This window comes from Coregonus clupeaformis, unplaced genomic scaffold (assembly GCF_020615455.1).
Source record: "Coregonus clupeaformis isolate EN_2021a unplaced genomic scaffold, ASM2061545v1 scaf0257, whole genome shotgun sequence".
NCBI classification, from domain to species: domain Eukaryota; kingdom Metazoa; phylum Chordata; class Actinopteri; order Salmoniformes; family Salmonidae; genus Coregonus; species Coregonus clupeaformis.
In genome coordinates, this window is record NW_025533712.1 from 40,431 (window position 1) to 62,621 (window position 22,191).

The 22,191-nt window shown below is 44.1% G+C and overlaps 3 protein-coding genes across 4 annotated transcripts; all 3 read right to left on the minus strand.

Moving 5' to 3' along the window:
- Nucleotides 1–1,203: 1,203 nt before the first annotated feature.
- LOC123484279 (zinc finger protein 768-like) lies at nucleotides 1,204–4,490 on the minus strand. Its single transcript, XM_045214433.1, has 4 exons — nucleotides 4,454–4,490; nucleotides 3,929–4,040; nucleotides 3,680–3,807; nucleotides 1,204–2,250 (listed from the first exon to the last, which is right to left on the minus strand). The coding sequence occupies exons 2-4, from the start codon at nucleotides 4,029–4,031 to the stop codon at nucleotides 1,333–1,335; spliced, it is 1,149 nt and encodes a 382-aa protein (XP_045070368.1). The 5' UTR covers nucleotides 4,032–4,040; nucleotides 4,454–4,490; the 3' UTR covers nucleotides 1,204–1,332.
- Nucleotides 4,491–7,113: 2,623 nt separating this feature from the next.
- LOC121561233 (zinc finger protein 528) lies at nucleotides 7,114–19,150 on the minus strand. 2 transcript variants are annotated; one of them, XM_041873842.2, is made up of 4 exons: nucleotides 19,135–19,150; nucleotides 18,782–18,946; nucleotides 8,825–8,955; nucleotides 7,114–8,647 (listed from the first exon to the last, which is right to left on the minus strand). In XM_041873842.2, exons 2-4 carry the CDS (start codon nucleotides 18,795–18,797, stop codon nucleotides 7,442–7,444), a joined length of 1,353 nt encoding a protein of 450 aa, XP_041729776.2. In that variant the 5' UTR covers nucleotides 18,798–18,946; nucleotides 19,135–19,150; the 3' UTR covers nucleotides 7,114–7,441. The 2 variants fall into 2 exon arrangements, with proteins under 2 accessions (XP_041729776.2, XP_041729777.2); XM_041873843.2 differs by lacking the exons at nucleotides 18,782–18,946; nucleotides 19,135–19,150 and adding an exon at nucleotides 13,263–14,366.
- LOC123484280 (zinc finger protein 664-like) lies at nucleotides 17,359–18,775 on the minus strand. Its single transcript, XM_045214435.1, has one exon. The coding sequence runs from the start codon at nucleotides 18,599–18,601 to the stop codon at nucleotides 17,678–17,680; it is 924 nt and encodes a 307-aa protein (XP_045070370.1). The 5' UTR covers nucleotides 18,602–18,775; the 3' UTR covers nucleotides 17,359–17,677.
- Nucleotides 19,151–22,191: the final 3,041 nt, after the last annotated feature.

Below are 22,191 nucleotides of genomic sequence, written 5' to 3' on the forward strand. Positions count from 1 at the left end.
CACTGCATAGTCGTCATCTATGAGTTTACAGATCTCTGCCACGGCTGCATTGCTAGCACCTCTATAATGGAGGCTATTTGAGTGTGAAAAACCATAGCCATTGTCAGTTAACGTTAGATGTAAATGTAAAATGTTAGCAGCTACAGGTAACTGCTAAAATAAAGGGAAACACCAACAAAGTGTCTTAATAGGGCGTTGGGCCACCACAAACCAGTTGATGGTGGTGGAAAACGCTGTCTCAGGCGCTGCTCCAGAATGCCCGAAAAGTGTTCAATTGGGTTGAGGTCTGGTGACTGAGACACACACACACCTTTTAAACTCCCAATGCTCCTTTGAGACCCGTCTTTCAAAGTCACTGAAATCTCTTCTTCTATAATAATATAATATAATATGCCATTTAGCAGACGCTTTTATCCAAAGCGACTTACAGTCATGCGTGCATACATTATTATTTTTTTGTGTATGGGTGGTCCCGGGGATCGAACCCACTACCTTGGCGTTACAAGCGCCGTGCTCTTCCAGCTGAGCTACAGAGGACCACCTTTATCATGGTAGCCAAAATAATGGGCAACATGACGCTAAGCATGAAGGGATGTTAATTGCTTAATTAACTCAGGAACCTGTGTGGAAACCTTCCTTTCAATATACTTTGTATCCCTCATTTACTTAAGTGTTTCCTTTATTTTGGCATTTACCTGTAGCTAGCTAGTGTTACCTAGATAACATCTGTTAAAGTCCTGTCTCCAACGGGAATTAAAGACTAATGTTACCTGGGGTAAGTATGTGATGCTGTGCAGTTAAATTAGTCATATTTTGAGTTCCATGGTGTTAATAAACGTCTACTTAACAAACAAAAAAAGCAATAACGTGAAAATTGTTGTTGGTCACTGTTCACTTAACGTCACAATGAAGAGAAAGGATCTTATTGGTTGGCTTCATAGCTCAAAGGGTGTGGTTAAATGGAAAAGGTATGGGCGCTGTTCTTTGAAAACCTCCAATGATCAGTATCTTTCAAGATGAGCGCAGACTTGTTTAGAAAGAATAGTTTGTTCGCAAGAATAGAGTAGAAACAAATAGAATAAATTACTTTATTCCATCTACATCACCTCAGTAAGCTAAATATTCAACTATACTTGTTCTAGCCTAGGTTTACGGTCTCTCTAAACACAGGTATTTACACAAGCCTGTTTCAAATTAAAAAGTTAACAAAGGGTTAATGAGGGGTATGTGGTTAATTACCCTCTTACCCGAAGACACTTCACATGATAACTATAATATGTCAGCTAAAGAATGGTTCCCAGATATCCCCTGTGTACATCTCAAGCCACACTGCTACGATTTCTCCCCATTGTGGACACTCCTATGTCTGATAAGGCTACTCAGGAAGGAGAAGCTCTTGTGACATAATTTGCACTTGAAGCTGTCCTTGGTGTGAACAGTCTGGTGCTGCTTCACATACCTAGCCTCAGCAAAGTGCTTCCCACACGTGGGGCAGGCATACGGCTTGTCTGCGTCCGTCCTAACGCTCGGCCTCCCACATTGTGACCCAATGACACCAGAGGAGGTAGAAGCAAGAGTCTTTGAGCTCCCTCCTTGACCTCTAGCCATTGTTTGGGTGTTGTTGGGATTGTGTGCTGTGTTATAGGCTAGGTACCTCTTGTGGTGAACGCCCATCCTGACCCTGTCTGTATTGGTGGGGTAACCATGAGGTAACTGAGGAAGGCTAGACCCAGGCTTCCTATGAACCCATTCACCAGGCATTAGACGAGGCCCTGAAGGAGAAGACAAACTTCCTGATAGACAACCACCAGGGGGGTCTCCCACCACTCTCTCTGAAGGTTGAAGCCCAGGGTGACCTGCTCTGTTCATCATGGATACTGTGGTGTTTGTATCATAGGAACAGGAGGGTCCATCTCTATCAGCCCCAGGCCCTGCTTCATCCCTGCGCTGAGACTGTGAAGAGAAGGGTCTGGGCTGCAGACTGGATCCCTGACTGGAGCCTCTGTCTCTCTGATGACCACCAGGACTGAGGTTGTTCAGTCCTCCTGTCCACTGGTTGTGTTCTGTGTGGTGGTTGTGGGGGAGTCTCTGTCCCTTGTGGTTCGGTCCAGGTTCCGACTCGGGAAGGAAGAGCGACGGCTCCTGATCCAGGGTTCTGATCCGGACCCAGGGTTTTTGACCAGTCGCTGCAGAGGTCCAGTCTCTCCTGTCACCAACACCGGACATCAGCAGGTCCTCATGGACTGCAGACTGTAAACACAAAATGTAACAGAAACGTTTATATAAGAAACACTTTGTGTACACACAGAAACATGACATTAAAATGTTAACCATAGTCAAGTACCTAACCATATGGAGCCATTGGAGTTTATTATTTAAAAAAAAAGGTCCATATGTGTTGATTCAAGAATGAAGTATAATGTTTTGGTTCGACTGAGACAAGGGAAACTAAGTCTCTGCAATGATACAAAAATAACCAAGTCAGTCAGCACAGTTTTTATTTAATTTCAACAAAATGGTCATACAGTCACATAACATGAAGTACAGTACTTTTATTGCACAAAACGATACGTGACAAGTAGAATAACCTTTCTCACTATGGTAACCTTTTCTGTAAATCTGGTACCCTTACTTTGATCAAATTAATGTTAGAATACTTTGGCAAAGGTTCAACATTACATTACACAGCTTCACTACTTTATGTCAAGTAAACATGAATTAAGGCACTATAATTCTCATTATAAAACACCAGCATCAAACAACAGGTCAGGGGTTGTCACTTAATCAGTGAAGCATTTTTACAGACACCACCCATCACCATATCATCTACTCTGCCTCATCATACTCATTCTTTCCTCAATTCGCCTCATCCAGTTCCCTACTACATCAAAAACCAACAGAATTAACTATAAACTAACTAGTACTACATTACATGTCACTATACATGGGCCGTGTGCATTTTCTGCTGGTGTATCCTGAGGTAGAACCTCTTGCCACAGTGCGTACAGGCAAACGGCCTCTTGCCCGTGTGGACCTTTAGGTACGTCTTCAGCTGGTGCTGGTGGGAGAACCTCTTCTCACACTGGGGACAGCTGTAGGATTTCTCCCATGTGTGGACCCTCTGGTGTCTCTTCAGGTGACCAGCCTGGGCGAAGCACATGTGACACTGGGTGCAGCTGGAACGGGAAGCGGGATGCCGTCTGTACTACTCTCATTTGTCAGTGGGCTTCAATTGGCTTGTGTAGCCATTTAGTAGTGTTGAGGCACTGGCATTGTTTGAGGTCTGGTTTAACATTAGGAGAGTGTGAGGAGGACGAAGGCCAGGGAGTGTCTGTGTTGTCACAGGGTCCATGTTCCAGTTGATAGATCCTATAGAAGGCAGGCTGAAGGCAGCACCTGTTAGGGGGTTAACCTGAGGCCCCATCAGTCTCTCTGAATCACAACTATAGGAGCAGGACGGAGCATCTTTAGCCAAGTCTGTGTCTGTTCTCTCCTGTCGCATACAAACTTGGCTTCCAGTCCCCCGCAGACCGAATCTACACCTCGCCCTGTTCTCAGCCAGTGTGTTGTCATGGAGACTAAGTTTGGTTGTTGTTTTGTGTTCAACTGTCTGTTTCTGGTTTTGGTTAACAGTGTTGTTACCCAGCCCAGAGTTGAGGACGCTGTCCCATCCACTGACCTCCACTATGTCGCCTCTGGTCCTGGTCTGCTCAGTGATGTTATCCCCTGGGCCCTTAGCTGCACCGGTCAGGGTCTGGAAATCCAAGATGGCCGCCCAGTCTCCTCTGTTAGCCTCCAGCCAACCACCTGCAGAAGGAGGTTAGAAAATGTATATTTTTTAAAATTACCTGCTGAAGTTCATACATTAAGACGGGTGTTTTTGTATGCAAACATAAGTTGCTGTATGCTATATATATTTCTCCCTTACCTTGCTCCCCCATCTTTAGTCCACTCAACAGGTCAATGCTTTCTGGTCCGTCCTCTATTGTCTCCTCTTTGACCAGCAGCAGATCAGGCTTCCCATCCTCCATGTCTACTGACTGTAAGAGATACAGAGTGGGAGGATGTTGGAATTAAGAAGGCTGATAGCACCCTGCTATGGAGCATCTTCTGATTGGGCAATGAGGGATTGCTATGAGTATTATGTAAACATGTAAGTTGATTTGATACTATGAAAACTTTGATTTAATTACTTGACACTCTTTAATGGTTTGATCATTCAAACTCATGGTCCCACACTTAAGACAAAATTCATCAAGACCTCGGCCCGTATCCACAAAGAGTCCGAGTAGAAGTTCTGATCGAGGATCAGGTCCCCACCTGTCTATATAGTCTCATTCATTATGATCTAAAAGGCAAAACTGATCTTAGATCAGCACTCCTACTCTGAGAGGCTTTGTGGATACGGGCCCTGACCTAATACCATTCAGCCAGTAGTTGACAGTGGACTCACCTCAGTGAGACTGTGTGTGGTCCTGTGCTGCTCAGCTGGTTCCTCTGTGGGTTCAGGTGTAGTCTGGTTGTCCTCCATAACCATGGTCCCCTCAGGGTTCCCCAGACCCTCCTCACACCCCTCCACCTTCACCAGCAGCACCTCTGGACCCTCCTCCTCCTGGAAGAGACAGGTGATACAGATTACACAGACATACACTCCCTCAGGTATGTACAGTGGGGGAAAAAAGTATTTAGTCAGCCACCAATTGTGCAAGTTCTCCCACTTAAAAAGATGAGAGAGGCCTGTAATTTTCATCATAGGTACACGTCAACTATGACAGACAAAATGAGAAGAAAAAAAATCCAGAAAATCACATTGTAGGATTTTTAATGAATTTATTAGCAAATGATGGTGGAAAATAAGTATTTGGTCAATAACAAAAATTTCTCAATACTTTGTTATATACCCTTTGTTGGCAATGACACAGGTCAAACGTTTTCTGTAAGTCTTCACAAGGTTTTCACACACTGTTGCTGGTATTTTGGCCCATTCCTCCATGCAGATCTCCTCTAGAGCAGTGATGTTTTGGGGCTGTCGCTGGGCAACACGGACTTTCAACTCCCTCCAAAGATTTTCTATGGGGTTGAGATCTGGAGACTGGCTAGGCCACTCCAGGACCTTGAAATGCTTCTTACGAAAGCCACTCCTTCGTTGCCCGGGCGGTGTGTTTGGGATCATTGTCATGCTGAAAGACCCAGCCACGTTTCATCTTCAATGCCCTTGCTGATGGAAGGAGGTTTTCACTCAAAATCTCACGATACATGGCCCCATTCATTCTTTCCTTTACACGGATCAGTCGTCCTGGTCCCTTTGCAGAAAAAACAGCCCCAAAGCATGATGTTTCCACCCCCATGCTTCACAGTAGGTATGGTGTTCTTTGGATGCAACTCAGCATTCTTTGTCCTCCAAACACAACGAGTTGAGTTTTTACCAAAAAGTTCTATTTTGGTTTCATCTGACCATATGACATTCTCCCAATCCTCTTCTGGATCATCCAAATGCACTCTAGCAAACTTCAGACGGGCCTGGACATGTACTGGCTTAAGCAGGGGGACACGTCTTGCACTGCAGGATTTGAGTCCCTGGCGGCGTAGTGTGTTACCGATGGTAGGCTTTGTTACTTTGGTCCCAGCTCTCTGCAGGTCATTCACTAGGTCCCCCCGTGTGGTTCTGGGATTTTTGTTCACCGTTCTTGTGATCATTTTGACCCCACAGGGTGAGATCTTGCGTGGAGCCCCAGATCGAGGGAGATTATCAGTGGTCTTGTATGTCTTCCATTTCCTAATAATTGCTCCCACAGTTGATTTCTTCAAACCAAGCTGCTTACCTATTGCAGATTCAGTCTTCCCAGCCTGGTGCAAGTCTACAATTTTGTTTCTGGTGTCCTTTGACAGCTCTTTGGTCTTGGCCATAGTGGAGTTTGGAGTGTGACTGTTTGAGGATGTGGACAGGTGTCTTTTATACTGATAACAAGTTCAAACAGGTGCCATTAATACAGGTAACGAGTGGAGGACAGAGGAGCCTCTTAAAGAAGAAGTTACAGGTCTGTGAGAGCCAGAAATCTTGCTTGTTTGTAGGTGACCAAATACTTATTTTCCACCATAATTTGCAAATAAATTCATTAAAAATCCTACAATGTGATTTTCTGGATTTTTTTTTCTCAATTTGTCTGTCATAGTTGACGTGTACTTATGATTAAAATTACAGGCCTCTCTCATCTTTTTAAGTGGGAGAACTTGCACAATTGGTGGCTGACTAAATACTTTTTTCCCCCACTGTACACATAGATAATAAACACACTTTCAACATGGAGTGTTTACCCATCCCCACTATGTTTGAGTCCTATACTGTAGTTACAGACTGACTTCATTGTTGTTAAACCCATCATGGTGGACATAAATATGATGTTGTGGGTAAATATGAGACATCATCAGACAAACCCGACAGTGTAATAAAATAAAAAAATAAAAAAGATACATTTTTAATAAAAAATTAAGGATAAAAATAAGTCAGCTATGATAAGTCAAAAGTCAGACAAACCTGACTAAACTATTTTGACGTGTACAGTAGGTGTTGGTTAGTGTGTGGGTACATTTATTTATATTTAAGTGTATATTGGTTATAAAGCGCCAGAGGTGGGACAAAGTCATTGTTATGCAAGTCACAAGTAAGTCTCAAGTCTTTGCCCTCGAGTCCCGAGTCAAGTCGGAGTCAAAGATGAGGCAAGTCCCAAGTCGAGTCAAAAGTCAAAGCCATCAAGTCTCAAGTCGAGTCCAAAGTCCTACATTTTAGTTTTGAGTCATTTCAAGTCCTCTTAGCAAGCCTTTGCAAGTCATTACAAGTCCTCGTAGCAAGTCTTCTCGAGTCATAAGGCGCAAGTCCAAGTCAAGTCACGAGTCATTGATGTTAAAGTCCAAGTCGAGTTGCAAGTCTTTGTACATTTTGTCGAGTCGAGTCTGAAGTCATCAAATTCATGACTCGAGTCTGACTCAAGTCCAAGTCACATGACTCGAGTCCACACCTCTGTAAAGCGCTGCTGGGTGTATGCAGAATAGGGTGAGATCAGATGTGATGTATCCTAAAGAGTCTCAATGAAAGTCTTAGAATAAAAAGTCCCATTTTGTGTTTATTAAACAAGTATTAAATACACCATATGAAAACCACATACAGGTCTCAACAAAAAATTGATAACTTGCATACATTTTCTCATTGAAAGTGTCTTGGGAAAAACATTTTGTAGTTGAATGGAAGTAATGAAATAGGCATTTGTGAACATCAAATATCCTACACAGTACAAACACAATATGTAAAATACTTTTTAGGCTTATGTCTGGATGCAATATTCTACCCAGGAATATTCAACACTGAAATCTGTTACTCTTGTTATTCCAAATGCATCTGTGGATCTTTTCTGCTGACAACCGTGAAAATATATATATTTTCCTGTTATAGAGTAGAATGGTTTTTCTGCTGGTGTATCCTGAGGTAGCTCCTCTCTGAGAACCTCTTCCCGCAGTGAGTACAGGCGAACGGCCTCTCTCCCGTGTGGACCATATGGTGCCTCTTCAGCTGGTCCTGGCGGGAGAACCGCTTCTCACACTGGGGGCAGCTGTAGGGTTTCTCCCCTGAGTGGACCCTCTGGTGCCTCTTCAGGTCACCAGCCTGGGCGAAGCACACGTGACACTGGGTACAGCTGAAGGGTTTCTCCCCAGTGTGGACCCTCTTGTGGATCTCCACCTTCTGCGGGCAGCTGAAGCCTTTGTTACAGAACATGCAGAGGAACTGTTTCTCTTTACTATTGCCTGATGTGGTTCCCCCTCCCTGAGCCTGGGCTCTAGCCCTGTCGTTTGAGTTCAATACCTCATCGAAAAGGATGTGGCCGTGTGAATCGGAAGGTGCCATCGACGTGGACACTGGGTCGCGATCCCTGAACGCGTGTAAAAGGGAGTGGGTGGGGACATTTTGATTTGTCTCTAAGCTTTCCCTGTAATCTAAGAAATCTCTGCCCTGTGAGTGTCTGTCTCCTAGGTGACTATCTGTATTCCATGTGGGAGGAACGTTGCCCTCCACTTTCACAGTCACTTCATCTACGACCAGACCCTCCCCTTTCTTATCTAGGCACCCTTCAGAGTATACACTACTACTGTACCTGTTCCAATCCGCTCTAGACAGATCAGTCTGTGTCTCTAAACCCAAGGGCATGTTGCCAGGGTCCATCTCTGTATCATAAGAACAAGATGGATCATCAACACCAGTGTCTAATGCGTCACCATCTCCACAGGAATGAACCGTCCTCTGGCTCTGGTGAAATACCGGTAAATACTCTGAGCCAGGAGCAGGAGGACAGCCCAGTATCCCCTGCCCCAGTCTCTCTGGGTCTGATATGTGGTCAGATCCTGTGTGTAAGAGCCTGTGTGTTACAGTTACAGTCTTGGTGTCTGTCTCTGACTTGAGGACGGCGTTCGGCGTTCCACTGACCTCCATGATGCTGCGTCGGGTCCTGGCCTGGGGCACGGTGGCGAGGTCCTCCGTGGCTACAGGGGGCGCCACTCCAGCTGCTGCTTCAGTCTGGATGTCTCTGCTGTGTCTTGTGTCCTCCCCTTCAGACCGCTCCTGCTTGACCCCAGGACCTGCAGCCTCTGCATCTGCAGACTGACACAAGAAGAGTGGGGTTATTATCAGTACATGAGTTGAATTGGATAACAATGTCTTAGGGAAGTATCACAAAGTCCTCTATTGCAGATAAATGAATAGCTGAGGGGAGCATTTCTGAAATAAACGGGCCACATTTGATGTACTGTTATTTTAATGTTACATTATGACACTAACCTCTATCACGATAACGTGCTGGGTTGAGGTTCCACTCCCCTCATCAACAGTGATTGGTTGGTTATCTCTCAATGTGTTGTGTCCCGCTGGCTTTACAAAGCTTCTGTGGCCTCCAGTGAGATGTCCTTCCCCTAAGAGAGTGATTTGGGGAAAGGGGTGGTTAAGTTAGGTACTGTCAATGCTCCACGCTATATTGTACACTTGACACAAGTGGCAAGGATGTCACTTCTCATAACTTCTTGACATACTATTTATTGGTTGATTATGTTCCATGCATCACATTCTTTTGAGTATGAGAATAGGAAATTCAGTAAATCAAGACTCTGGTTAGAATATGATAATGTGAATTGTTTAATATTGTGTCTTTGTGTAAGAAGAATGTTCTTAATTGACCTGCCTGGTAAAATAGCTAAGTAATCAGGGGAAGTAGTGCATCAGGGCAGGCTCAAGGCATAAGTGACATAAGCAGTCGCTTCGGGGCCCCATCTACTAGGACCCCCCCCCAAAGAAATGTATGTATAGAGTGCCTTGAGAAAGTATTGACACCCCTTGACTTTTCCACATTTTGTTGTGTTACAGCCTGAATTAAAAATGGACAACCATCTTTTTGGGGTCACTGGCCTACAAACAATACCCCATAATGTCAAAGTGGAATTATGTTTTTCCTTTTTTTTAACAAATGAAATTAAAAAGAAATGCTGAAATGTCTTGAGTCAATAAGTATTCAACCCCTTTGTTATGGCAAGCCTAAAAATGTGCTTAACAAGTCACATAATAAGTTGCATGGACTCACTCTGTGTGCAATAATAGTGTTTAACGTGATTTTTGAATGACTACCTCATCTCTGTACCCTACACATACAGATAATTGTAAGGTATCTCAGTCGAGCAGTGAATTTAAAACACAGATTCAACCACAAAGACCAGGGAGGTTTTCCAATACCTCGCAAAGAAGGGCACCTATTGGTAGATGGGGAAAAAAAACAAAGCAGGCATTGAATAGCCCTTTGAGTATGGTGAAGTTATTAATTACACTTTGAATGGTGTATCAATACACCCAGTCACTTCAAAGATACAGGTGTCCTTCCTAACTCAGTTGCCAGAGAGGAAGGAAACCCCTCAGGGATTTCACCATGAGGCCAATGGTGACCTTAAAACGGTTACAGAGTTTAATGGCTGTGAAACTGAGGATGGATCAACAACATTGTAGTTACTTCACAATACTAACCTAATTGACAGTGAAAAGAAGGAAGCCTGTACAGAATAAAAAATATTCCAAAACATGCAACAAAGCAATTAACTTTTTTGTCCTGAATATAAAGTATTATGTTTGGGGCAAATCCAATATAAAACACATTACTGAGTACCACTCTCCATATTTTCAAGCATAGTGGTGTCTGAATCATGTTATGGGAATTATTGTAATCATTAAGGACAAAAAAAGAAACGTAATGGAGCAAAGCACAGGCAAAATCCTAGAGGAAAACCTGGTTCGGTCTGCTTTCCAACAGTCATAGGGAGACGAATTCACCTTTCAGCAGGACAATAACCTAAAACACAAGGCCAAATCTACACTGGAGTTGCTTACCAAGAATACAGTGAATGTTCCTGAGCGGCTGAGTTAAATTTACTTGAAAATCTATGGCAAGAAGAACTGAAAATGGTTGTCTAGCAACAACAACCTATTTGACAGAGCTCGAAGAATTTTGAAAAGAATAATGGGCAAATGTTGCACAATCCAGGTGTGGAAAGCTTTTAGAGACTTATCCAGAAAGACTCACAGCTGTCATCGCTGCCAAAGGTAAGTCTACAAAGTATTGACTCAGGGGTGTGAATACTTATGTAAATTAGATATTTTAGTATTTCATTTTCAATACATTTGCTAACATTTCTAAAAACATGTTTTCACTTTGTCATTACAGGGTATGTGTGTGTAGATTCAGGCTGTAACACAACAAAATGTGTAATAAGCCAAGGGGTATGAATACTTTCTGAAGGCACTCACCGGCCAGTTTATTAGGTATACCACTCCGTTCACGAAAATGTGACAACGGAAGGCAGGCTTCATCAGCGCCGCATACACCACTTTGCAATCTGGAGGCAGTATGCATTTTGAAAACATTTTCTCTGTGCCCCATGGCAAAATGTGTAGAATTGCAGGAAATTAACTCTAAAAAATTTTTTTATCTGCCTTCAAACTTTTGCTTAGGGCCCCCAAAAGGCTAGGGCCAGCCGGAAAACGTGTGGCGAGACAACATTTGCCACAGTACTTTTCAATCTTTCAAAGCAGCAGCAACAAATGCGTTTACCAGACATATTCATTAGTTCATGTCATAGAAAAATGTTTTGCAACGGAAAAGAAAGCAGGTGTTTCTTATTGGACAAGTTTACATAGTACCTCCCCCAATTTCAGCCTGTTTTCCTCAGTTTTGTCTAGTGACGCGGTAGCCCCCACGCTTGCTGTGACAGGTGGATTCACTTGTCAGTCACAGAGGTCTCCTAGCTACAGCCTACAGAGCCTCATCAACCACGCCTCTCAACAACTAGTTTGGTTGCACCAGCACCTCGTCAAAGACAGTACAGTATGAAGATAGGCAGAAACTGCTTCTCCAATAGAAATCCCCGATCACGCTTGTAGGCGATGTCATTGCAACGTTGTCTAGCTATACTCATGCGCAGAAACATGTCATCGGGTCTAACGGTCGTCTCGCGCCGAACTGCGCATGTGCAGACCGTTTAATCAAAGACACTACTTCGATCTAAAGTTGTTTTTGTTCTCTCATCGACCTCTCAAACCTCAAACCCCGGCCTGGTCTGTTTGGTCTGCTTCGCAAGCGTTCCCGGAAGTCTCGCAATGTTGCGCCTCTGGGTTTAGAAACTCTGTGACCTCGTTGTTTGACTGTCCTTGCTATCAGGGATCCTTGGGACGTCCCTACCCCATTGAAGTTGAAAGTTAAAATGGTTAGGTCTTTAGGATAGGGATGTCCCAAGGATTTCGGATAGCACTAAACATTGTTTGACTCGCACTTTACCGCTTTCTTCGCTCACGTTCCGTTCTGTGGAATCTGACTTTGTGGCTGTGTTATCTAGTGTAAACAGTCCTCTCCTGCCTGCCTCATGAGAGAGCAAACACACATTTTAATGGAAAACAGGGCATGTGTTAATAAAAGCAGTTAATAAAAGCAGTTTAGTCGTCTAAAACTAGGTAGAACGATTAAATCTATAGCTACTAACGCTAGACTAGACTAGCTAGATAACATTAGCTAGATATGTTGATGCAGCCAGCAGCTAACGTTAATATGAATTTAGACCAGGGGTGCAACTTTGGTTTTAGAAGTGGGGGGGATTTTCCAATCGTTTCATTCTGAACAGAACCATTCTTTTTTTTTATTCCGTTCCGACCAGCAAAATACATTTCTGAACCGGTTCGAACCAAAGAAAAGTACTGGATTATATAGCTCCTTTCTGTTCCTTTTTAAACCTATGAAATATAATTTCGTTATTTTCCGGTTTTCGGTTCTGTTCCCTGAACGGGTTCCAACCTACTGATATGAACTGGTAATTCAGGTTTGGTTAGAATAGAGTGCAATGGAATGAGTGATATTCAATTAAATATCCTTCATGAAAAGTGGGATATTATTTTCAATGAGACTTTAGAATGTAGTTGATTTAATGATTGAATATATGGATTTTACAGACAATCAGTACCTACAGTGAGCGCCAGGAAACCAACCTCTGGTGGGACAGATGGAGACCAGGACAACAACACAAGGTTAGTGGTTTTATGACTTACACATAAAAAACTGTTACAAAGTCTACTGTGTATAGTGTTAAATGTAACCCTGCCTTACATAAAGATTACAAAATGAATAATTGCAGAAGAGCACTGTAATCAGATGAACAGATAGGTTTTATGACATTAAATTAAGACTTTTCAACATTCAAACCTGCATTTATTTTTATTTGTCAAAGTCCACTGTTTAACATTGTGTGTATAGAGTGAAATGAATATTTAAAGACATTGTAACCATTCTTTGCATAACGCTCAGCCCTGCTATAGTAGTTCACTAAACTACAGAGCATGTTGTCCATTGAAGTTGTCATCTCTGGCTCTTTTGATATTTGATTCAGAATGAATAATAACAAGGTTTGTGGTAGTTTGAAAGGGTTTGATCCACCTTAGGCCAGAAGTGTTTCCAATTCACATGACCCGACAAAAAAATCCCATCCCTATGGTCATAACACAGATGAAAAGGGAAGCTATCTATAACAATATTTTGTCACAGCCTATGAATAGGACCCAGAGTTTTACCTAAACAGAAAATCTAAACAACCAAGCATTCTATTGCATACCATCTAAAAAACTGACCAAGTCACAATTCTGGGTAACATCTGAACACATGCGCAGAGGGGAACGGGACGACTTCTGAAAAATGTACCTCTTGCCATTCCTCTGTATCGGTCGAGGATCTTGACACTACTGGGACGACTGGCGAGGACGCGCTCTCTAACTGTCCTCTCTGCGCGCTCCCGTGCCACCTTCAATTCCAGTAGCTGTAGTTTCCGCCGCAATCCCCTGTTTTCTTTCTGGCTTTGAGAAATTTCCAAACGGAACACTGCATAGTCGTCATCTACGAGTTTACAGATCTCTGCCACGGCTGCATTCGCTAGCACCTCCATGATGGAGGCTATTTGAGTGTGAAAAACCACACAGTTAGCCATTGTTGTTAGCGGCTACCTAGCTAGCTAAATAACATCAATCAACCAAGTCCTCTCTCCAACGCGAATTAAAGACTATCTGAGGTAAGTATGTAATGCTGTGCAGTTAAATTAGTCATATTGAGTTCCAGGGTCTTAATAAACGTCTAAATAACAACAATACAAACGCTAACGTGGAAATGGTTCTTGGTCACTGTTTACTTCCTTTTACACTGACGAGAAATGATCATATTTGTTGACGTCATAGCTCAAAGGGTGTGGTTAAATGAAAAAGGTATGCGCGCTGTTCTTTGAATTACGGTACAGCTATTACATTACCAGCGCTTCAGACTAAGGTTCTTTCTGCAATTTTTGTCAAAATTAAGTTGACGTATAGCCTTGTTCTGTTCAATGTTCTCCAACTATATAGTACTCTAAATACCCCCAATTCATGATATTCCGTTCAAAAGAAAACAAGAAAAAAAATGGTTGACACCATTCAAACCAATGAGGATTCAGAACTTTAAAGCCAATTATCTCAGAATCATATTTTTGAAGTTAAAGGCCCATTGCAGTCAAAAACGTGATTTTCCTGTGTTTTATATACATTTCCACACTGAGGTTAGAATAATACTGTGTAATTGTGAACATGATGATAATGCCCTTTTGGTGTAAGAGCTGTTTGAAATTTCAGCCTGATTTGGTGGGATGGAGTTGTGGCCTTCCATTATGACATCACCATGCTGTAAATTAGTTAATAGATATTTTTCAATTAAACGTCACAATATGTTTGATTTGGCTGCTGGGGGGGCACATGTCAAACGGCACATGTCAATAGTTTTAGTGGAGCTGGGGGTCTCCTTGCCCCCCCCCCCCCCCCCCCCCCCTCCTGAAAGTTAGCTTGCTAACTAGCCATTTTGACGTGATGTTATTTTCTAGCTAGCCAATTTGATGTGGTCCATCAATCAGTGTAGCCTATATCATGTATGTTAGCAGCAATCGTAATTGAACACTCTTATAAACAATGTTGAAAAGGGGATCATGTAAGCTAACTTCCCTAGGTAGGCCTTCATTGGTTGGGTCTACTTAGGTCTACTTACCACTATATGTTTAGCCAACTGTACAAAGTTTTACATGGAATAATCATAAATGTGTAGGTCTGACTATGCTCTTCAAGAGGTGATGATATTACAACCAAATAGTTAACATTTATTTAACAATCCCTTAAAACGGCACGCAGTTGTCACTGGTTTTAGTGGAGCTGTGGGTCTCCTTGCCCCCCAGCAGGCAAATCGAACACTCTACACCTTAATGAGGTTTAATTGAAAACGAGCTATAGACCAAGAAAGAGAGTTCTAAACCTCTCTGCCAATAACAGCTAATTTTCTGTTTTCCCCTCCCCACTCAGACCACTCCCAGACAGTCCTAGCAAAATTGAGAAATTGCTCTTTGCTAAGAAGCTATTTTTGTTTATTTTTGACAGTTTTAATTGAAAACAACCACAGTAAGGTACCTAATTGTTACCCAGAAATGATTTGATATTGAAAAAATTCTACATTGGACCTTTAAAAGAATGTACACTCCCCAGTTTGTAGAGACCTACAGTCAGTCTGGAATATCAAGTACAGGTTCACATTCTTCATGTTTGATATTTCAACCCAGTCATCACAAGACCTGAATGAAGCCTTCAGGCCATTTACTGAAAACAGCTTGAGGTCAAGGACTGTTTGTAAAGATCTCATACCACAAATTATAGATCTAGATAAGCTTGTGAGCCCTGTAAAAAAACAAACAAAAAAAAACAGTTAAGAGGGACTTGATTTGAGCATGTTTTGGTCATTGTTGCAGGTAGCCTAGAGGTTAAGTGCGTTGGACCAGTAACCGAAAGGAATCCCCGAGCAGACTAGGTGAATAAATCTGTCGACGTGCCCTTGATCAAGGCACTTAACCCTAATTGCGCCAGTGAGCTAAATCAGTGGTTCCCAAACTGTGGGGCGTGAGGGGTCGGAACTCAGTCCCGCTTTCAACTCACTTTTGAAAGTTGTAATAGTAGAATGCACAAGGTGAAATTTCGAAATTGGGTAGTGCATCATCACTATTCCTCGTCATGTCAGTCATTGCATACCTTAGAGAGCTATTTATAACTTGTCAGAAATGTCCAGATCAACTAGGCCAGCTAACGTTTTTTAGCCCATAGATTTTGCAGTAATGTTGGAGTCACTCAAATATCACACGAATACACATTAGACATGGCATAATGTATAGAATTGCAAGAAAATTTGCTTTAAAACTGCAAAATGTTCTCTGCACCCCATGACAAAATGTGTAGAATTGCAGGAAATAAGCTTTAAACCTGCAAAATGTTATCTCCGCCAACAAGAGGGGTGTGAACAGTTTCTGTCATGAACAGTGTTTGTTGAACACCTGTGCTAAATTACTTAAATGTAAAACGGTCAGCTTCCAGGAATTGTGTACAGATCCTTGCGGCATGGGGCCATGCATTATCATGCTGAAACATGAGGTGATGGCAGCGGATGAATGGCACGAAAATGGGCCTCAGGATCTCGTCACTGTATCTCTATGCATTCAAATTGACATCGATAAAATGCACTTGTGTTCATTGTCCGTAGCTTATGCCTGTCCATACCATAACCCCCACCACCACGGAGCACTCTGTTCACAACGTCGACATCAGCAAACCGCTCACCCACACAAAGCCATACACGCTGTCTACCATCTGCCTGGTACAGTTGAAACCAGGATTCATCCATGAAGACCAGACTTCTCCAGCGTGCCAGTGAGCATTTGCCCACTGAAGTCAGTTATTACGCCGAACTGCAGTCAGGTCAAGACCCTGGTGAAGACGACAAGCACGCAGATGAGCTTCCCTGAGATGGTTTCTGACAGTTTGTGCAGAAATTCTTGGGTTGTGCAAACCCAGTTTCATCGGCTGGTGCTCTTCCTCCCGGGGAGGCCTGCCGGTCCATCACGGTTGAACACTCCACCGTGTCCCCCTCCCACAGTGCAAAGAACCTTGGCGTGACCCTAGACAACACCCTGTCATTCTCTGCAAACATCAAAGCAGTGACTCGCTCGCAGGTTCATGCTCTACAACATCCGTAGAGTACGACCCTTCCTCACACAGGAAGCAGTGCAGGTCCTAATCCAGGCTCTTGTCATCTCCAGTCTAGACTACTGCAACTCTCTGTTGGCTGGGCTCCCTGCTTGTGCCATCAAACCCCTGCAACTTATCCAGAACACTGCAGCCCGCCTGGTGTTCAACCCTCCCAAGTCACCCCGCTGCTCCGCACACTCAACTGGCTTCCAGTCAAAGCTCGCATCCACTACAAGACCATGGTGCTTGCCTTCAGAGCAGCAAGGGGAACTGCCCCTCTCTGCCTTCATGCTATGCTCAAACCCTACACCCCTACCCGAGCACTCCGTGCTGCCACCTCTGGTATCTTGGCCCTCCCACCCTTCCCATTCAGCCCAGACAAAGCTCTTCCCTGTCCTTGCACAGCAATGGTGGAACCAACTTCCTTCCCCGAGTCCCTGCCAGTCTTTGGAAAAAATCTGAAACCTGACCTTTTCAAAGAGTATCTTATCTTAAATGAATCTCACGGTGCCTCCTACCCACCCATACAACAAAAAACGAAAAAGCACTGACTTTGCTGATAACTAATTTGATGGAAAATGTACTTGCTACGACTGTGTGGTTGTCTCATCCAGCTTTCTTAATGCACTAATAGTAAGACGGTCTGGATAAGAGCGCCTGCTAAATGACAAAAATGTCAATGTAAAATGTAAAGTCTCAACAAAAAATCTGCATGAACTGCATTCGTTATCTCATAAATGTATTGGGTGAAAAATGGAGTAGTTCAATGAAAGTAATGAAAGAGGCATTTGTGAACATCATTTAGCCTACACAGTACAAACACTATGTAACAGCCGTTTTAGGCTTATATATGCCTTATATATCACACAATGTCTGAATGCAATATTCTACCCAGGAATATTCAACACAGATCTGTTACACTCGTTATTCCAGATGCATCTGTGGATCTTTTCTGCTGACAACAATGAAAATTAATCTGTCTTTAATGCAGGGTTAGATCTAAACGTCAGAAGCTATCGAGTGGAATGGTTACTTTCTATGTTATAGAGTGGAATGGTGTTTCTGCTGGTGTATCCTGAGGTAGCTCCTCTCTGAGAACCTCTTCTCGCAGTGCGTACAGGCAAACTGCCTTTCTCCCGTGTGAACCTTCAGGTGCATCTTCAGCTGGTTCTGGTGGGAGAAGCTTTTCTCACACTGGGGGCAGCTGTAGGATTTCTCCCCTGTGTGGACCCTCTGGTGCCTCTTTAGGCTGAAAGAGTGGGAGAAGCACATATGACACTGAGTACAGCTGAAGGGTTTCTCTCCTGTGTGGACCCTCTGGTGCCTCTTCAGACTGCCAGCCTCGGCGAAGCGCATACCACACTGGGCACAGCTGAAGGGTTTCTCCCCTGTGTGGACCCTCTGATGGATTTCCACCTTCTGGGGGCAGCTGAAGCCTTTGTTACAGAACATGCAGAGGAACCGTTTCTCTTTACTAGTGATGTGGTTCTGAGCCTGGGCTCTAGCCCTGTCGTTTGGGTCCAATACCTGATCGAAGAGGACCCGGCTGTGTGAATCGGAAGGCCCCATTGAAGTGGACACTGGGTCGTGATCCCTGAACGCAGGTAAAGGGGAGTGGGTCTTTACATTTGGATTTGTCTCTAAGCTCTCCGTGTAATCTAAGAAATCTCTGCCTTGTGAGTGTTCTTCTAAGTGAGTCTCGTCTGCATTCCATGTCAGAGGAGCGTTGTCCTCCACTTTCACAGTCATCTCATCTACGACTATAACCTCCCCTTTCTTATCTAGGCACCCTTCAGAGTATACACTACTACTGCACCGGTTCCAGTCCCCTCTAGACAGATCAGTCTGTGTCTCTAAACCCAAGGATATGTTGCCAGGGTCCATCTCTGTAGTGTAAGAACAAGATGAATCATCACCACCAGTGTCTAACGCATCACCATCACCATCTCCATGGGAATTAACCATCCTCTGGCTCTGGTAAAATACAGGTAAATACTCTGAGCCAGGAGCAGGAGGACAGCCCAGTCTCCCCAGCCCCACTGGGTCTGATCTGTGGTCAGATCCTGTGTGTAAGAGCCTGTGTGTTACAGTTAAAGTCTCTGTGTCTGTCTCTGACTTGAGGACGGCGTTCGCCGTTCCACTGACCTCCGTGATGCTGCATCGGGTCCTGGGCGGCGCTGGGGCGGTGGTGGGGTCCTCTGTGGCTACAGGGGGCGCTCCAGTCTGGATGTCTTTGCTTTGCCGTTGGTCCTCCTCTCCTTCAGATCTCTCCTGCTTGACCCCAGGACCTGCAGCCTCTGCATCTGCAGACTGACACAAGAAGAAAGGAGGTTGTTACTGGTACATGAGTTGAATTGGATAACAATGTCATACGGAAGTCTCAAAAGCTCCCCTATGGCAGACAAATTAGTCCATGTGAGCAAGTGAATAGCTGAAATAAATGCTCCACATTTGCTATACAAAGTAACTAATTTTTAATGCAACATTACTACACTAACCTCTATCACGATAAGGTGCTGGGTTGAGGTTCCACTCCCCTCATCAACAGTGATTGGTTGGTCATCTCTCCATGTATTGTGTCCCGCTGGCTTCACAAAGCTCCTGTGGCCTCCAGTGAGATGTCCTTCACCTGAGAGAGTGATTGGGGGGAAAAGAGGTGGTTAAGTTAGCTACTGTCAATGCTCAATGGTATGTATTGTCCACTATTGACAGTTTCGACACTGTATAGAATTGGAAAGGATGTAAGGTAACACTTTGTATAACTTCTTGATATACTATTGTTTTCAATGAGTAAATAATAGAAAATGCAGTAAATCAAGAATCTGGTTAGAATATGAGTGTCTTTGTGCTAGACAGACAGACAGATATATACATTTAAGTCATTTAGCAGACGCTCTTATCCAGAGCGACTTACAAATTGGTGCATTCAATTTAGGATAGCCAGTGGGACAACCACATCTTGATCACAGTAAGTACACTTCTTCAAACAAGCAGCTGTGAGCAAAGTCAGTGCAAAAGGAACAACTACATCTCAATCACAATAAGTACATTTCTTTAAACAAGTCAGTGCTAGCAGGTGAAATAAGTCAGGTGTTAGTTTAGACAAAAGACAGTGGTAGTAAAGGGGGGTAGAAGGATTACTATTATACTATTCCAGGTATTCCTTAAAGAGGTAGGGTTTCAAGTGTCTCCGGAAGGTGGTCAGTGACTCCGCTGTCCTGGCGTCGTGGGGTGTCCTGGCGTCGTGGGGGAGCTTGTTCCACCATTGGGGTGCCAGAGAAGCGAATAGCTTTGACTGGGCTGAGCGGGAACTGTGCTTCCGTAGAGGTAGGGGTGGATGAACGTAGTGCCCTCGTTTGGGTGTAGGGTCTGATCAGAGCCTGAAGGTAAGGAGGTGCCGTTCCCCTCACAGCTCCGTAGGCAAGCACCATGGTTTTGTAGTAGATGCGAGCTTCAACTGGAAGCCAGTGGAGTGTGCTGAGGAGCGGGGTGACGTGAGAGAACTTGGGAAGGTTGAACACCAGACGGGCTGCAGCGTTCTGGATAAGTTGCAGGGGTTTAATGGCACAGGCAGGGAGCCCAGCCAACAGCGAGTTGCAGTAATCCAGACGGGAGATGACAAGTGCCTGGATTACGACCTGTGCCGCTTTCTGTGTAAGGTAGGGTCGTACTCTGCGAATGTTGTAGAGCATGAACCTGCAGGATCGGGTCACCGCTTTGATGTTAGCAGAGAACGACAGGGTGTTGTCCAGGGTCACGCCAAGGTTCTTTGCACTCTGGGAGGAGGACACAATGGAGTTGTCAACCGTGATGGCGAGATCATGGAGCGGGCAGTCCTTACCCGGGAGGAAGAGCAGCTCCGTCTAGATAGATAGATATATGCACTCACTAACTGTATGCACTCACTTTGCTCTGGATAAGAGCGTCTGCTAAATAACTAAAACGTAAAAATGTAATAGATAGATAGATAGATAGATAGATAGATAGATAGATAGCAGGGCAATTAATGCATAGTATCCAAAAACTGACCAAGACCCAATTCTGGTTAACCATATGTGGGTAACACATCTAGTAACACATGCGCAAAGTGGAACCGGGCGACAGGCCCTCAGCAAAATGTACCTCTCGCCATTCCTCTGTGTCCGTCGAGAATCTTGACACTACTGGGAGGACTGGCGAGGACGCGCTCTCGCATTGTCCTCTCTGCGCGCTCCCGTGCCATCTTCAGTTCCAGTAGCTGAAGTTTCCTCCGCAATGCCCCGTTTTCCTTCTGACTTTGAGAAATTTCCAAACGAAACACTGCATAGTCGTCGTCTACGAGTTTACATATCTCTGCCACGGCTGCATTCGCTAGCACCTCTATAATGGAGGCTATTTGAGTGTGAAAAACCACACAGTTAGCCATTGTTAGCTGATGTTAACTGCTAGCTAGCGTTAAGTTACCTAGATAACATCTATCAACTAAATGATATCGCCAACGCCAATTAATGACTCCCCGGAGCAGGTATGTGATGCTATGAAGTTAAATTAGTCATATTTTGAGTTCCGTGATGTTAATATGTAAATGAAAACGCTAACGTGGAAATTGTTATTCGTCACTGTTTACGTCCGTTTACTTCTTCTTTAAATTTCTATTGGCGGATCGCAACCAACTGAAAGGTGCATATACCGCCACCTACTGTACTGGAGTGTGTGGACGGTCACGGCCTCCTTACTACTATTCTATAACTGAATTTCTAATAAAATAATTCCCAACAATCCTCACTGCTCCCATCCCCCCCACCACCCAAAATGCAACCCAATCCCCATCCCCGTCCTACCTCTCTAACCCTATCAAATAAACTCCCTTCCTACATCATTTCACAATAATAATACATGTTCAACCATTTCCTCTACCTTACACCCATCACACATTCCAGGACCATGTTTCCATATCAATTTCAAAGAAGGATTCAATCCCGTATGCCCTAATCTCATCCTATACAACATAACTTCCTCCCTTCTGTTCCCATTACATTATCTTCTTTCTTTTCTTTCAAAGACACGTGTTGTCTCAGACCAACTTTCGCTATCTCTCTCAGAACAATCTTCTTGACCCTAACCAGTCAGTCTTCAAGACGGGTCACTCAACCGAGACTGCTCTCCTCTGTGTCATGGAGGCTCTCAGCACTGCCAAAGCTGACTCTCTCTCCTCTGTTCTCATCCTCCTAGATCGATCCTCTGCATTTGACACTGAACCATCAGATCCTCCTCTCCACCCTCTAAGGACTGGGCGTCTCAGGCTCTGCACACTCTTGGATTGCATCCTACCTGGCAGGCCACCCCTACCAGGTGACGTGGAGATGATCTGTCTGCACCACATACTGTCACTACTGGTGTCCTCCAGGACTCGGTTCTAGGCCCTCTCCTCTTCTCTCTATACACCAAATCACTCGGCTCCGTCATATCCTCACATGGTCTCTCCTATCATTGCTATGCGGATGACACTCAACTACTTTTCTCCTTCCGCCCTTCTGACACCCAGGTGGCGGCACGCATCTCTGCTTGCCTAGCAG